Source organism: Dissoconium aciculare (assembly GCF_010015565.1).
Source record: "Dissoconium aciculare CBS 342.82 unplaced genomic scaffold K489scaffold_9, whole genome shotgun sequence".
In the NCBI taxonomy this organism is placed as follows: Eukaryota; Fungi; Ascomycota; class Dothideomycetes; order Mycosphaerellales; family Dissoconiaceae; genus Dissoconium; species Dissoconium aciculare.
The window spans coordinates 271,663-286,596 of NW_022984959.1; the positions used below are offsets into that span (position 1 = coordinate 271,663).

Consider the following 14,934-nt stretch of genomic DNA (forward strand, 5'->3'; position numbering starts at 1 on the left):
ACTCGCCAAATAGACGAGACGTGCTGTTCAGTAGGACTACAGGTGAGCGGCTATGTGGTGCAGAAGAGGCAGGCGTCGAACAGAGATTTAAACCTGCTCAGGTGCGGTTGCTTCCTTGATCCGCTGCGGGCAGGCATGGCAGGTTTGTGACTGGGTGCGGAAGAGCACCTCATCAGGGATAAAAAGCCATGGGATGACATAGAACTTCTTGTCATCCAATATGAAGTGGTGGTCTAGGTGGGGAGGGGGCGTTCGCTCGACAGCCTCGAATACTGATCGCGTTTACAGGGAGATTGCACTATTGACAAAACAATAGACGGACGTTAATCGCCTCAACTGGGCAAGAGCTTGAGAGACTGCGGACCAATTGTGTACCATTGTGAGGATATGAAGACATTCCTTGGATCGGACGGGGGCATGAAATGACTCATCAGATACGCCTTTCTGCTGATGACTAATACTTTTGCTCGTCCGTATCGGCATGTTGTGCAGGCATGGCTACGTGACATCGTTTTAATTGAGCGGTCGGCGTGCCCGGCCTGTTCGACCAATACCTGTTCTCGGATGACTTGTGTAAAGTGACTTTAGGAGGGCACCTGGGCATGTCTAGAACACGATGTTGCCCGACTGTTGTTCGAGCCTTGTACAGTACAACGGATACGCGCCCCCTCCAGTCCCCGATGGAAGTCACGATTAAATTGCTGCTGTGCTTACTCGCATTTAAAAGATGGCATCACTTTAAACGTTCCCTGTTGGTCGATCCCAAGGACCAAGTTGAACAGCAGCCACTCGTCTTGTGGCCACACATGGTTTGAGCTTTATGATTATCGACTTGTATGGCTGGTGGATGGATGCATTGCATAACAAAGTGTGTGACGAAGTTGGCCGACCTCTCGTGCGAAGCATTATACGCAGATCTCATGTTTTGCTGCTGTGGGGAATTATTCATTATAGGAGAGGGTCTTCCTGGACACACGACTCCAAGGGAACCGGCCTTCCGACAAGGAAGAGAAAGTTTCGATCACTCTCCTTTAATTGTATTTTTACCACGGGTATTTCATCTATGTGTACCTAGTGAGTGTGTCGTCGCCGATGTGCACGCGCCTGACCCCGGTTCGCTCGCCTGCTCCTTAACAAAACTTGTAAAACGCACGGATTTCTTCTCCAACATACCCGCGCCAACGCCCGATATTCGTCGCGTACCGATCTTCTTTCTCACGCGTTCATCCGCACGCACACTCTTTGCCTGGTTGCAGGAAAACTTACGGATGCACAACGCACAGCGCCATCACGACAGCTGCAGACTCCGACACGACATACTCATAGTAAATGACTGGGCTGAGAGAGCGGCCTACCAACCTTGCAATCAACCATCTCGCCAATCTTTCTCCGTTTGAACCTGACCTCGTCCAATTTCAGAGCACCACAGACCTCGCTCTCGCGCATCCATCCTATCGCCACTCTCGATCAGGTCTTCAGCGTACTACCAATTGCTATCATTAGTGCTTCCTCCGACAAGCACACGCATTCAATCAGTTGTTCAATCAGCTGCGAGTCTACCCAGCGACGCACCGAGATTAAGGATCAGCCCGCTGGTGTCCTCGACAGAAACTTGCATTATCATCAACCCTCCAACTTGAGGAAGTCTTGGAAATGCTCTGCAGAAACAAAGAACGATAAACATCGTACAACCACCACACGAACGAGTCGCCGATCAGGCACAGCGTCAGGAACACTGCATAAGCTTTCACATTTTCCTTCCCACGGTCGGAAGGCAGTCCTGCTGCTCCGCGCGTGTACGGACTGGCATAGCCGGGACCTGGCGCATTACCGCATCTGGAGTTATCTTGAACCAAACTCCCTCTAATAATCGCCCGGTATGTGCCATCTGTCTTTCGTATCTCTCATATCCTCCACAAGATGTCCATGTCGCCTGGCAAGCAACCGTCAGGTTGTTCGCCCATGGCGGCCACGACGCCGACGACGACATATGCTGACAGCCTCAGATCAACAATGAATAAAGTCTTCAAGAAGAAGACGGCGACGGCCGACGGCCCGTCCGTCAACATCCATGCGCTGAACTCTTTGAACAATGCCGCACCATCACAACTATCACCGGGCTTGAAGAAGCCGTCGACGAGTCGATGGAAGAAGGGCAAGAAACAAGTCGAGGTGAAGCCGAAATTCGACCTCGAAAGCGTTCTGCCACCATCCGACGATTTTCGAACCAGTCTGCTCATGCCAAATTTGTCGGCCCGATTCAGTATGCTACGAGAGCAGGACGATCCACATTCTTTGATTGGCAAAGCGAGCGATGACAGTGTCCTGCAGCCACGCAGAAAGTCACGAATGAATGAGTTTGCGTACGGCAATCGCGCTCTCGGTGACATTGATGAGGTCTCCTCCATTCGTGGCGACTTCGTACCTCCTTTTGCGAATGACCGACAGGGCTCTTTTGCATCAGAAGATGGCTATGGCAGTGACGTTGGTGGCAGTGTGATGAGTCGAGCACGACCGGGAGAAGGCAACATCTTGTTTGGTGGGCGTCAAAAGATCTACCGGATAGCCACAACTGGAAATGGCTCCGCTCGAAGTCTTGGAAAAGCCGTATACGAAGATGATATAGGTGTATCGGCCTTCCAGCGCTATCGACAGCGCGAACGCGAACGGGATGAAAGCTCCTTCAACCGGACATCGGACGAGAGTCAAGGTTTCGACTTTGGACTCAGTCATACAGAGTCGGGCACGAACGACAACAGTCTCAATTTTCTGCACAACGATTCGGCAAAGGATCTCTCACATTCTCCATCTCTGTCGTCATATGATAAAAACCGTTCAACGACGTCATCCGTTGCCCGATCAGAGGCACGCTCATCAACTGCTGCGACCTCAATTGCATCCTTGCCTGCGGTGTCGCCTGTGGTCAGTGTTGCTCCTGTTTCGTCTACAGCTCCACAACTTCAACAACCGTCGCTTGATCGGTCCAATACCAAGAGCCGCCGTCTTTACGATCAAGGACTGGATCAGCACATGCGCGACGATCAAATATCTGCAATGTCACGCCTCAACACCTTTCAACGCCAGCGGCCCCAGAACGGCAAGACATCGCCACCTTACTTGCACGGCGCTAAGAGCACCAGTCAACTTAACGAGCGAGCTGCACAGCCGGTCTATGCACTCCGCACACAATCACCAACCATGAATGGCTCATTACCAACCCGAGGTGATGCATCGAAGTACAACTCTAATACGCCCAGCCCTGTCCCGAGTTCTCCGATTGATCCTCAATTGGAGTCGAATCAATTTGACCTGCAGCAGGCTTTAGATCCCGCAGACAGAGGCAAGGCTACTGCCATTGGTGCATTCAACAAACCGAAGCAAGCATTCGACGAGCATCAGTATCTTGAACGTCAAAGGCAGCTTATGAAATCTGCTTCGAACACTTTTAGTAAAAGCGCAACGCCTTCGCCCGCAACATCGTACCATGCAGACCAGCATGACAATGCGGAGGAGAAGCGGAGCGAGGACAGCTCGTCACAGACGCCTGCAAACGCCGCGCCCAAGAAACCGGAGAACAAATCTTATAATGTTTTCCAAAACGCAGTCAGTCAATTACAGGAGCGAACACAAGGCGCCCCCACGCCAAACCGGTCTCCTCTTCCTGACACTCATCGAACATTCTTTGGGAGCATCCACGCGAGCGACAGTGAGGATGATGAAGACAGTGCTTACGGTGCTCAGCAGTCCGAAAATGGAAATAATGGACATCCGGCCAGATGGCAACCTGCAATGCCTTCAGTTTCGGAACACCCCGCTGTCCGAGGCACGAGACTGCAGTCCAGCTCAGAAGAAGAGCGTGATGAGAATTTTCAGCCTGCTCCGCTCGTGACCAAATCGTCTACGCTCTCACTGCGTCGTCAAAACACTGCGCCGTCTCAACCGGATGAAGTCGAGTCGCCGACTCTAGGACAAGAATCGCAGCCTCTTTCGAGCATGATGCAGCATCTCCGGTCAAAAAGCAATGCCTCTTCGATGTATCCAGCGGACGAAGATCACTCGCTTGATATCCCTCGCATTTCATCCAGTACTCAGAGTGTAGAGGAGAGGAAGCCATCTATTGGTAAATTCGAGTTCGAGAGCAGCCACGATTCAACATATTCCGGCTCCAATCCTTGGGACCTCGACGAAGCCGACAATCGTTCGCTGCACATTAACACACAAGTCAACAATGCGGCTGTGAGTCCAATTGAGCCTTCGAGTCAGGGTTTACTGACAGACGCGGCACGACAACCCATCTCTCCCATCCAAAGTGGGTTGACTCAATCGTCCGCTCCGTTTGCCGAACAACCACGCAAAGCCTCTATGGCAGAGTCCGAAGATGCCACATCTTGGCAGCAAGAATTGAGACGGCAGCATACCCGTGATATCAGTTCTGCCACTCAGCAGGAACGAGATGCATTTGCAACTGAACTCGCGGCACGCCGAAATGCAATCCGTGAGAACATCAAGAGCATTGTAGAAAAAGACAATCACAGCCGAGATCCCAGTCCAGCACCTGCTAGCAGTTCGGGTAACGGTCCCTTCAAAGCGTTTGGCATGTTGCGAACAAAAGCTAGTGGCGAATCGCTCGCACATATGCGTGAACAGCAATTGAGAAGCGCCAAGTCGACCACGTCGATTAACACAAATTTGACTCAAGCGGAAAGGACTGGCATCAGTTTCGATGGCACTAGATCGAGAGGCAACTCTTCTCCGAGACCGCCAATGCCCCCAAATTCACAGCACCCGGCATTCCAACGACAGCCCAGTCAAGATCGCGTCAATCATCGCGGCTACAATGGCGATAGGAGTGGGAGCCGAAGTCGATCCAATTCAACCGCTACGACTGGACGTTCAAGAAGCCGCCCTGCATTGAGAAGGGATGAATCGGACAGAATGGCGGACAGCACGACCTCCTTGCACGATCTTTCCCCGATGATCCCACGCGAGCTCACCCCCAAATTGTCGGCCGACCCAGGCGCATCACATAACGACTCTCGGTTCAGCAACGACACCAAGAGTCCTCTTGGCAATTATTTCGAGTCTAGATCGTCTCCGACAGTTCACACTCGACCACCACCAGCCTTTGCGACACCCAATGGCTACAATCCAATTCGTCCTGCGCCTATTGCATCAGTCACGGTACCTTTGCTGTCAAGCTCCAGTACTCCGGTTGTCCCAGCTTATGTCCCGCCTAGCAGCATGCGGTCACGCAGTAACACCCTTCGGAAAAAGACCATTTCCAAGGCCGATATCTCCGAGCCTACACTGCTGGAGACTACTGCGAATTTCGAGACGGTTGATCTTCCAGAGGGCGCTTCACTCAAGAACGGGATGACCAGCGCACCGCCAATTCCGCCTATCAACCCAAAGCGTCGTGGTACCCGCAACAAACTCTTTACCGGCATGGGCGGTCGGAACGATCCCGAGGAATTCTCGGCCCATCCTTATAGCAGCCCGATCAAGACTCCTTCTGGAGGCGAAGAGTCTTCAAGCCAACGCTCGCAGACCCCCGACAGTGACTTTCACTTCCCACCCAGCAACGTCGTGCGTGTGCCTTCACGCTCCGCATTGTCGCAACCGACGAATTCTGGCGAATATGACCAAAATTATGACCGCAAGTCCGGAAACACACCAGATCGCGGCCGGCCTGCTGTTTCTGCCGACGGAGGCATGTTCTGATATTTCTCATAACCATGTTCCGCACACTCAACGATGGGCATGTTCAAGATCGTTTCTTAGCCCTCTTCATGTATTTTTTATGACGGATGAAAATTCGGTAATTGGCTAAGTGGAATCTATGAATTCCCACTAGCTTTCTACTATGATTTCGCTGTTCTTTTTCTTCATTAGTTCTCTACAAACTATTCATATACCCGGCCTGGAGGCGTCTGGCTCAGGCGCGGTGGAAGTACATTTGGGAGAAGGAGCAATGGGTGGATGATAGGGAAATGATGTGAGCCAGGAAAATGCAATGCTTCACTTTATTACGATGACTTTCAAAAGCTTCAACGATGCATACTCGTTCTGTGTTCCAGGGTCAGGCTGTGACTCGCAGACTTTATTTGTGTCCTGGTGAAATTTGTTGAACTTGCTGTCCTATATCCTCTCGCTATCCTATATATCCTATATTCCCTCGCTATCCTATATATCCCATATCTCCTCGCTATCCTATATCCCCTCGCTATCCTATATATCCTATATTACCTCGCTATCCTATGTCCTCTCGCTATCCTATATATCCTATATCCCCTCGCCATCCTATATATCCTATATTACCTCGCTGTCCTATATTACCTTGCTGTCCTGTACTACCTCGCTATTTGGGTAATATTCTGACTTTCATTACAAGGAAGCCCGTGCGTGCTCTTGTTCATCGTCTGCTTACGAATATCGAGGAGCTTCTTCTGCAGGCATCGATCAAATCAGACGGGGCACTCCGGTGATTCACCAGATACTGCTTCTTGCTGATTACAGTAGTTCAATTAGTTCAAAATGGTAGAGTCAATTGAAATGTCGTTGTCATAAAGCTGTCAGAATGAGGCTCAGGTACATGCACTGTACAGACCCATGGGTCAAAATAAAGGTTTGGCCGCCAATCTCAACGCGGCGAAGAGGGATGGCTGACGTGGTGTGCGAAGCGGAAAGACATCCACCTTTGACACCCTTTCGTGGCGGCTTCACCGCGGGGATGGCCAAATATTAACGAATTGCGCGCGCGCGTTGGCCGTTCAATAGCCCGTCGGACTCGATTGTCCCCTGCTTACGACTAAACATTCGCATGTTCTATTCTGACCGAACAGACGGATGATCTTTGCGCAGATGCACCGGTGTTGGGTCGAGCCTTCGCGCGCCTAATCACTCCCATAGGAAACTTGGGACAAATTCCAGACAAGGTCCCGAGCTTGACATTGTCCTACGCTTTCACACATTTCGACTTCTCGGATATTCTGCTCGCAATCGTTCAACTCTGGAAGAAATTCATCCCGCAATAGAACCTGTGTTATCGCCGGCATACACCAGCAGTGGCCGTTCCTTGTGAACGAGCCTTTTGAGGCGCGTTCAAGATGGCGGCAACAGCAGCGTCGGCTATTTTCAACAGGGGTATGGGGAGCATGGGGGCTGGTGGCAAGGATAATACTATGCGAGGACTGGTCTCGTTCATTGCGGATCTGAGGAATGCACGAGCAAGGGAATTGGAGGAGAAACGCATCAACAAAGAGCTGGCGAACATTCGACAAAAATTCAAAGGCGGTAGTTTGTCTGGCTACGACAAGAAGAAGTACGTGTGCAAGTTGCTGTATATCTACATCCTCGGCTGGAACGTCGATTTTGGGCACTTGGAGGCGGTGAATTTGATTTCGGCGTCCAAATACTCAGAGAAACAGATCGGTTATCTGGCGGTTACATTGTTCCTTCACGAACAACACGAATTGCTACATCTTGTGGTGAACAGCATACGGAAGGACCTTGCTGACCAGAATGAGCTCAACAACTGCCTTGCGCTACATGCAATCGCCAATGTCGCTGGCAAGGAAATGGGCGAGGCCCTTTGCGCCGACGTTCACAGACTTCTCATCTCGGCAACCTCAAAACCGTTCGTCAAGAAAAAGGCGGCTTTGACGCTGTTGCGTCTTTATCGAAAGGTCCCATCTGTGGTCCAACCGGAGTGGAGAGAAAGAATTATCGCTATCATGGATGATCCAGACATGGGCGTCGCTTTATCTGTGACATCCTTGGTCATGGCGTTGGCTCAGGACGACCCGGATGCATACAAGGGGAGCTATGTTAAAGCCGCACAAAGATTACGCAAAATCGTCGTGGACCAGGAATACTCTGGCGACTATGTGTACTACAAAGTGCCGTGTCCGTGGCTGCAGGTGAAACTCATACGACTGATGCAATATTTTCCACCTTCAGAGGACACGCATGTCCGGCAGCTCATGCGTGAGTCATTGCAGGCGATTCTAGACAATGCCATGGAGACACCGAAGAACGTGCAACAGAATAACGCGCAGAACGCGGTCCTCTTCGAAGCCATCAACCTCATTATTCACCTCGACACGGAACGAGCTCTTTTATTACAGATCTCAGCCAAGCTCGGCAAATTCATCGGTTCTAGAGAGACCAATGTAAGATATCTTGGGCTGGAAGCGATGACTCATCTGGCGGTACGCGCAGAGACGTTGGATCCGATCAAGAAGCATCAGGACATCATCATCGGATCACTCCGGGATCGAGACATCACAGTACGGCGGCAGGGCTTGGATCTGCTGTACAGTATGTGTGATTCTTCGAATTCGCAGACAATCGTCCACGAATTGCTCAAGTACCTGCAATCCGCCGACTATGCGATTCGAGAAGAGATGGTGTTGAAGATTGCCATCTTGACGGAAAAGTATGCAACGGATGTGAAGTGGTATGTCGATATTTCCATGCGCCTGATTGCCATGGCCGGTGATCATGTTAGCGATGAAGTATGGCAGCGAATCATCCAGATCGTCACCAACAACGACGAATTGCAAGTCTATGCTGCGCAGAACATCCTGCAATATTGCAAAGCAGATCATTGTCATGAGACGCTTGTCAAGATTGGGAGTTACATTCTCGGCGAATTTGGACATCTCATCGCGGACAGTCCTGGTGGTAGCCCCATCGAGCAGTTCATGGCACTTCACGGGAAATTTGGGTCATGCTCTCCAAACACTCGCGCCATGATTCTCTCCGCATTTATCAAATTCGTTAACCTCTTTCCCGAGATCAAGAAACAGCTTGTTGCCGCGTTGCAAGTATACAGTCGATCGTTGGACTCGGAATTACAGCAGAGGTCATGTGAGTACTTGGCCATGATTCAGATGCCCAACGATGACCTGCTACGGACGGTCTGTGACGAGATGCCGCCCTTTCCCGAACGCACGTCGGCTCTACTCTCACGACTGGACAAGAGATCTGGCAACGGTGACAAGCGGACGTGGTCTGTGGTCGGTAAAGACGGCGTTCCCGGTCTAGATCGAAGTGCAACCCTCAAGCGCAATTTCACCAACGGTGGTGGACTGACCGCACTCTCGCCAGACGGATCAACGAATGGCCCTAAGGGAGGTATCAACGGTGGAGCGAGAACACCGATTGAAGAGCTCGCCGGACTCGATCTCGGAGCGCCCAACCTCGCTAGTGCTTCACATCTTTCCCCTGGTTGGGAAGAAGGCTACAATCGGCTGTTGGTCCGATCAGAGGGAATACTTTACGAGGATGCTCAAATGCAGATCGGCTTGCGGTCTGAGTATCGTGCCGAGGCTGGTTGCGTCATCCTCTATTTCACGAACAAATCCTCTGCTCCTATACAATCCTTCACAACCACTCTGGATAATCCGTCATCAGAGCAGCTCAAAATTGACAACAAAAGCCTCCCGGAGACGACGGTACGTTCTGGTGAACAGACGTCGCAGACGATCATGCTCGAAGCTCGCGGTGTTTTCACCGAGCCGCCAACAATCCGAATCTCGTACGTAGCGGGCGCGCTGCAGGCGCTCACTTTGAAGCTGCCGGTGGTGCTGCACAAGTACATGGAGCACGCTGTGCTAGCGGCCGACGACTTTTTCAAGCGATGGAAACAGATCGGCGGGGCGCCGCGCGAGGCTCAGAAGATCTTCCTCGCGCACGACATTTCGGCGGAACATACGCGCCGAGCGCTTCAGGGCTTCCGATGGTGCGTGCTAGACGGTGTCGACCCGAACGCAAGGAATTTCGTGGGCGCGACGGTATTGCATACGGCGGGAGGCAAGTTCGGATGTCTATTGCGGTTGGAGCCGAATTCGGAGAACAAGGTTCGTTTCACTCTCTTTCCTCTTCCGTTTGGATCCTGGCGATATCGTCGTCTGTCTTGCGCACTGTTCTATTTTGCTGACCTTTGATGCTCAATCTAGATGTACCGCCTCACGATTCGCGCCACTGACGAAGCGGTGCCACCGATCTTGCTCAAATTCATGGAAGCGAGATTAAGTCGCCCATGGCCCACGTAGAGATGACATTTTTCCAATGAACATATTAGAAATGCCACAGAAAAGCATTGTGTCCAAAAACTCTGTCTACACTCTGGCGTACGTGTGAGTAATACTCCGTCTGTCACGTAGATAATACGATCACAACGCATGCAGTACATGTATCTCACTCATCGCAGACTAGCCCTGTCGATGTGTTCAATCTGGGATGTACCTACACAAATGCCTGTCGTCTGTGATGTTCCATTTTGACACATGCCTCTCATGACATGTAGCAATATTGAAGGGTTTCCAGACACATTTCGGCATTATTTGTTGTCAATTGTTATTGAACTATGGCACGCGAAGTGCAGGCACGCGTTGAGCAGAGAACCATCGGAAGCTTCAATTACTCCGAGCCGCAGTCGAGCTCGGCTGGCACGAGCCGTGACTCGAACTTCTGTACGTAACGCGCATCGCGTTGTACGTAGGTGATCCACTCATCACGGAGCCGATGTTCTACCTCGGATCAACACTGTTCAACTGTAAATCCATATGCATATTCCGTAGGGGAGGGGAGGCTCCCTGCAAATACTTTCCTGGTAGGATCGCGGCTGCTCAGCGTTGAGATGCTGTCCTCCAGCTGCCAGCATTGGGCGATGGGGCACGTGACGGGATCCAGCCGCATCTCGGAACTGAATTGACCTCTCAGCCTCTCCCAGCTATACTCCGCAGTTCGGCAAACATCAAGTGTGCATGTGTCCGACAATGCCACGGAGAACATGTAGGAGGCAGACAGAGTGTATAGTCGTCTATAGACTCCACATTGCGGCCTATGTAACTGAGCGGAGTTAACCTTCGTTTGTCGATTGCCGAAGCCGATGACAGTGTGTGATCATAATAGTAGCGGAGGATTGAGCCATTGTTGGTCATAATAATACTGTACGAGTGATGAATCCCATTGTGGTATTGTAGTAGCATACCTCTGAACAACACCTTACCTGGGTGTTAAAGACGGTGATCGATGACAAGAAGGGCCGAGCTAGGAGATGCACTGTACGTACTCGGTCTGAAACGTCTCCTCGGACCAGTTATTATTATTGTTATTATCCCCGATGCAGCAGATGTTGTCAGATCTGTCAGCTACATCCTACAGTTATTATTAGGGAGAGTACCTACCTAGGTACAGTAGATATGCAACAGAGAGAGAGAGACCTGGAGAGTTCGAGTTTACACGGGAAAGCTGGCCGTTGGTCCGCCCGCCGCCAACCCCCTCCTTCCTTCCCTCCTTCCATCCTTCCACCGATACCGTACTGACACTGCGCCAGGCCCGGGGTGTATCATCATCGCCCACCCGCACCGCTGCTGCTCCATCGCCATCGTCGTCGCCCGCGGGTCAACCATCTTCTTTTTGATTTCATCACCACCTCCACCACCGCCACTGAGACCGTTATCGCCCATTCCTCACTCTCCGTCTCTCCTCCGGCCACGTCGATCCATTGCCTGCACCACGGCCCGCTCACGGAGTACATCTCCACCGTCTGCAGCAATCGGACCACAAAGAGGAAGACAAATATGCTTCGAGTCCCCCAATTGTCCTCGATGATGGAGCTTTTGCTTTCGATTTATTAACCACAGGGTCCAACCAAAAAAAGTGTTCGTGTCGCTCTGTTACCTTCTCCGCAATCCGGACGACCGACTACACTCCATCTACAATAAATATCTCGATACATCAGCACTCTACCTACTTATCCTCGCCAGTGTACATATCTATTATTTCCTGTCTGCAGTGCCGTCCGGTACTTGCCTCGTACATTACCCGCTTGCTTGCGTCTTCCCTCTGGAGCTGCTCCCGAGGTTCTTGCCGAAAGCGGACATAATCTCATCGCTAAACCCGACCACCATCATCACCACCACCACCACTACACATATTACACGCACACAAAATGACCACCACACCGGATCGTCGGAAACGACTGCGCGATGATGACGATGCCGAACATGTCGCGCAGCTCACCGGTCGCGATGAAAAGGTAAGATGGAAACATGCCGCTATGAGCCGGCACGGTGATGATGATGACCATCAGCTGACATCGCCTTTTTCTTGTAGAAATCTCGCCCTACTACCGATCCTACCACGGATGATTTCTGGTGTCATTACGACTCCGTCTTGAGCACTCCCATCTCACACACTCGCGAACAAGCCAAATATGACAGCGATGATGAACTTTCTTCGCTGGTCTCCGAACCTGGCAGTCCGCAAGACTTCTCCATGGTCTCCGATGACGAAGCCATGGTTGGTGACTTTGATGAATCGCCCCCAGAACCAAGCTCGGCTAAGCAACAGCAACAGCAGCAACGAATGCGACGTATCGCGACTCCCATGATCATCCCTCCGCCGTCTCCTGCTCGTCCTCGACAATTTGTCACCGGCGCCAAGCAACATTTTCGCCAACGCCATCAGCCGAGGGAGTACGTCAACGCTTCCACGCATGACTTTCTCGATGTCCCCTCGCCCATAGATGAGAATGATGTCCCGACACCTCCTCCTTGTCCTGCCGAGACTGCCGAATCACAGCTATCCATGCTTTCCGTCACCGACGTCGACATGGATGCCGATGAGAGTCTACCCAGCATCTCCGTCGCCAGTGTTCGCAGCACACATGACTATGATGACGCCGCCGCGTCACCTCAACATGCCGATGAAATGACCGATGACTTTGAGTCGGCCATTGACTTTGAGCCGATGGACCACAGCCCTCACGAGTTGATTGTGCGCAAGCAACGGCAACGTAGTGGCGCCCTGAGCGGAGCGGACTCTCCAGCACGAGCGGGCCCAAGCAGCACGACTAGTAAACGTGGTTTCAGCATGGGTTTCCGAGCCGACTGTGAAAAATGTCGTCTGCAGGTGCCGGGCCATATGAATCATTTCCTTTCATGATTGTGGAAATTTTCGGAATTGAGAAGGTGGGGAGGGTTGGTTCCTGTTTTGATTTTATCAGCGTGCTGTCTTTTTGGGCCGTTTTCTCAAAGCGATCTTTTCTCTTCGTCACAAGCGTCGGTGTTGGTGAGGTTCTTTGTTTATCCCTTTGAATTTTGGCCAAGATGGCCCTCTCTATTGTCGTACCTTTCGGCTTGAAAATGAGAATGTCTCTACTATCTTTTGTATTTGCGAATGGGAAAGCCAATGGGCGAAACAGCCGAGGACACGGTATTTGACAATTATTTCGAGCATTACATCTCCAACTCAATCGAATTTACAGCAGTCCAATGGTACTCCTCGAGTCGAACACCTAGGTTTCACCTTTTTGTGATTGCGGCCGAAGTTTCGTCGTGAATATTTGTTCGATGGGTCCTTGTGAAGCACCGATTTCCACCATCGGCATTCAGCCCCCCACCTGACATCATTGTACTCAGTACGTAGGTATACATATTGTGTAACACGACAGCGAAGTTCTTCAGCTAGTCGACGACAAGACCAACTGTAAATACAGTTCCGAATAGAAGCAAGCATTCGTTTGTGACTTACCGGTCTACTGGAAAGGGCAATCTTCTCACCGACAACGCTTGCGTGATCGTTCAGCCACCACATACGACTTGAGAGTCGCTTAGAAAACTGAGTAAATTGCAAGACAACCAGTTCTTCCGCGAAAATGTCTAAGTTCCAGCTCAAATGGGGCATCCTCGCCACCGGCGGCATCGCTGAGACATTTGCTCGCGATCTCTGGCCCAACCCGGAGACACGCGGAGTCGACGACATCGAGCACGTCGTTGTGGCAGCAGCATCCTCCTCGTCCGTCGAACGGGCGAGAGCGTTTCTCAAGGAAGTCCGGGCCCCCGACTCGGCGAAGGCCTATGGATCGTACGAGCAACTCGTCCAAGACTCCAACGTCGACATCATCTATGTCGCCACGCCTCACAGCCATCATTTCCAGAATGCCATGTTGTGTCTCGAGGCGGGGAAGAATGTCCTCTGTGAGAAAGCATTCACGACGAATGCGAAGCAGACGGAATTGTTGATCAAGAAGGCTAAGGAGAAGAATCTCTTTCTTATGGAAGCTGTAAGCTCACATCATTCTAGAACCATCCCCGTCAAGCGACGTTACTGACCACATCCAGGTTTGGACCCGCTACTTTCCACTCTCCGTCTACGTCCGCGAAGTCATAACCTCCGGCCGCATCGGCACCGTATACCGCACCGCCGCCGATCTCAGCTACAGCATCCCACCCGAGAAGACCTTCCCAGACACCCACCGAATGGTAAACCCGTCCCTCGCCGGTGGCGCCCTCCTCGATCTCGGCATCTATGCTCTCACCTGGGTCTTCCAAACCCTCTACACAACCGAGTCCGACCCACAATCTCCCACCGTCATCAGCGCCGTGGAGAAATATCACTTGGGCACCGACGAGCATACTACCATCCTCTTGACCTTCCCACGGCCACCGCCCGCCCGACCTGCTCACGGCATCGCCACCACCAGTTTCCTCGTCTCGGGGGATCCCGACGGGAAGGGCAGCGCAGGCCCGACGATTCGCGTGCAGGGTTCTCGCGGGGAGATCCAGATCTTCCCGCCGGCATCGCGGCCGACGAAGACACGACTTGTTCTCGCAGACGGGACGGTCGAGGACCGCGAGTGGTTCCAGCCCGGGCCGGGGCGGGGGAGCGGGTGGAAGAATGGCTTCGGCGGGGACTTTAATGCCGAGGGGGAGGGGCATGGGATGTTCTGGGAGGCGGACGAGTGTGCTTATGCGTTGAGGGATGGGAGGAAGGAGGGCAGGTTTGAGAGTTTGCAGGAGAGTTTGGTGATTATGCGGGTCATGGATGAGGTGAGGAGGCAGCATGGGGTAGAGTTTCCGGAGACGATCGAGAGTGTGGAGTATCCGTTGAAATTGTGAGGGTGATTGTAGGAGGGAGGTA

General features: G+C 52.0%; 4 protein-coding genes across 4 annotated transcripts; all 4 read left to right on the forward strand.

The window, feature by feature from the left end:
- The first annotated feature begins 1,641 nt into the window (after positions 1-1,641).
- On the forward strand, positions 1,642-5,989 carry K489DRAFT_261775 (uncharacterized protein). The gene is made up of 2 exons (XM_033600051.1): positions 1,642-1,877; positions 2,007-5,989. Exon 2 carries the CDS (start codon positions 2,014-2,016, stop codon positions 5,719-5,721), a length of 3,708 nt encoding a protein of 1,235 aa, XP_033458009.1. The 5' UTR covers positions 1,642-1,877; positions 2,007-2,013; the 3' UTR covers positions 5,722-5,989.
- Positions 5,990-7,106: 1,117 nt separating this feature from the next.
- On the forward strand, positions 7,107-10,058 carry K489DRAFT_371935 (Adaptor protein complex AP-2 alpha subunit; the record flags this gene model as incomplete). Its single annotated transcript, XM_033603279.1, has 2 exons — positions 7,107-9,863; positions 9,963-10,058. 2 exons carry the CDS (start codon positions 7,107-7,109, stop codon positions 10,056-10,058), a joined length of 2,853 nt encoding a protein of 950 aa, XP_033458010.1.
- A 1,904-nt stretch (positions 10,059-11,962) lies between these two features.
- Positions 11,963-12,957, forward strand: K489DRAFT_371936 (uncharacterized protein; the record flags this gene model as incomplete). Its single annotated transcript, XM_033603280.1, has 2 exons — positions 11,963-12,049; positions 12,127-12,957. The coding sequence occupies 2 exons, from the start codon at positions 11,963-11,965 to the stop codon at positions 12,955-12,957; spliced, it is 918 nt and encodes a 305-aa protein (XP_033458011.1).
- A 712-nt stretch (positions 12,958-13,669) lies between these two features.
- On the forward strand, positions 13,670-14,912 carry K489DRAFT_411394 (dimeric dihydrodiol dehydrogenase; the record flags this gene model as incomplete). The annotated part of the gene is made up of 2 exons (XM_033607798.1): positions 13,670-14,077; positions 14,136-14,912. 2 exons carry the CDS (start codon positions 13,670-13,672, stop codon positions 14,910-14,912), a joined length of 1,185 nt encoding a protein of 394 aa, XP_033458012.1.
- Between the last annotated feature and the right edge of the window lie 22 nt (positions 14,913-14,934).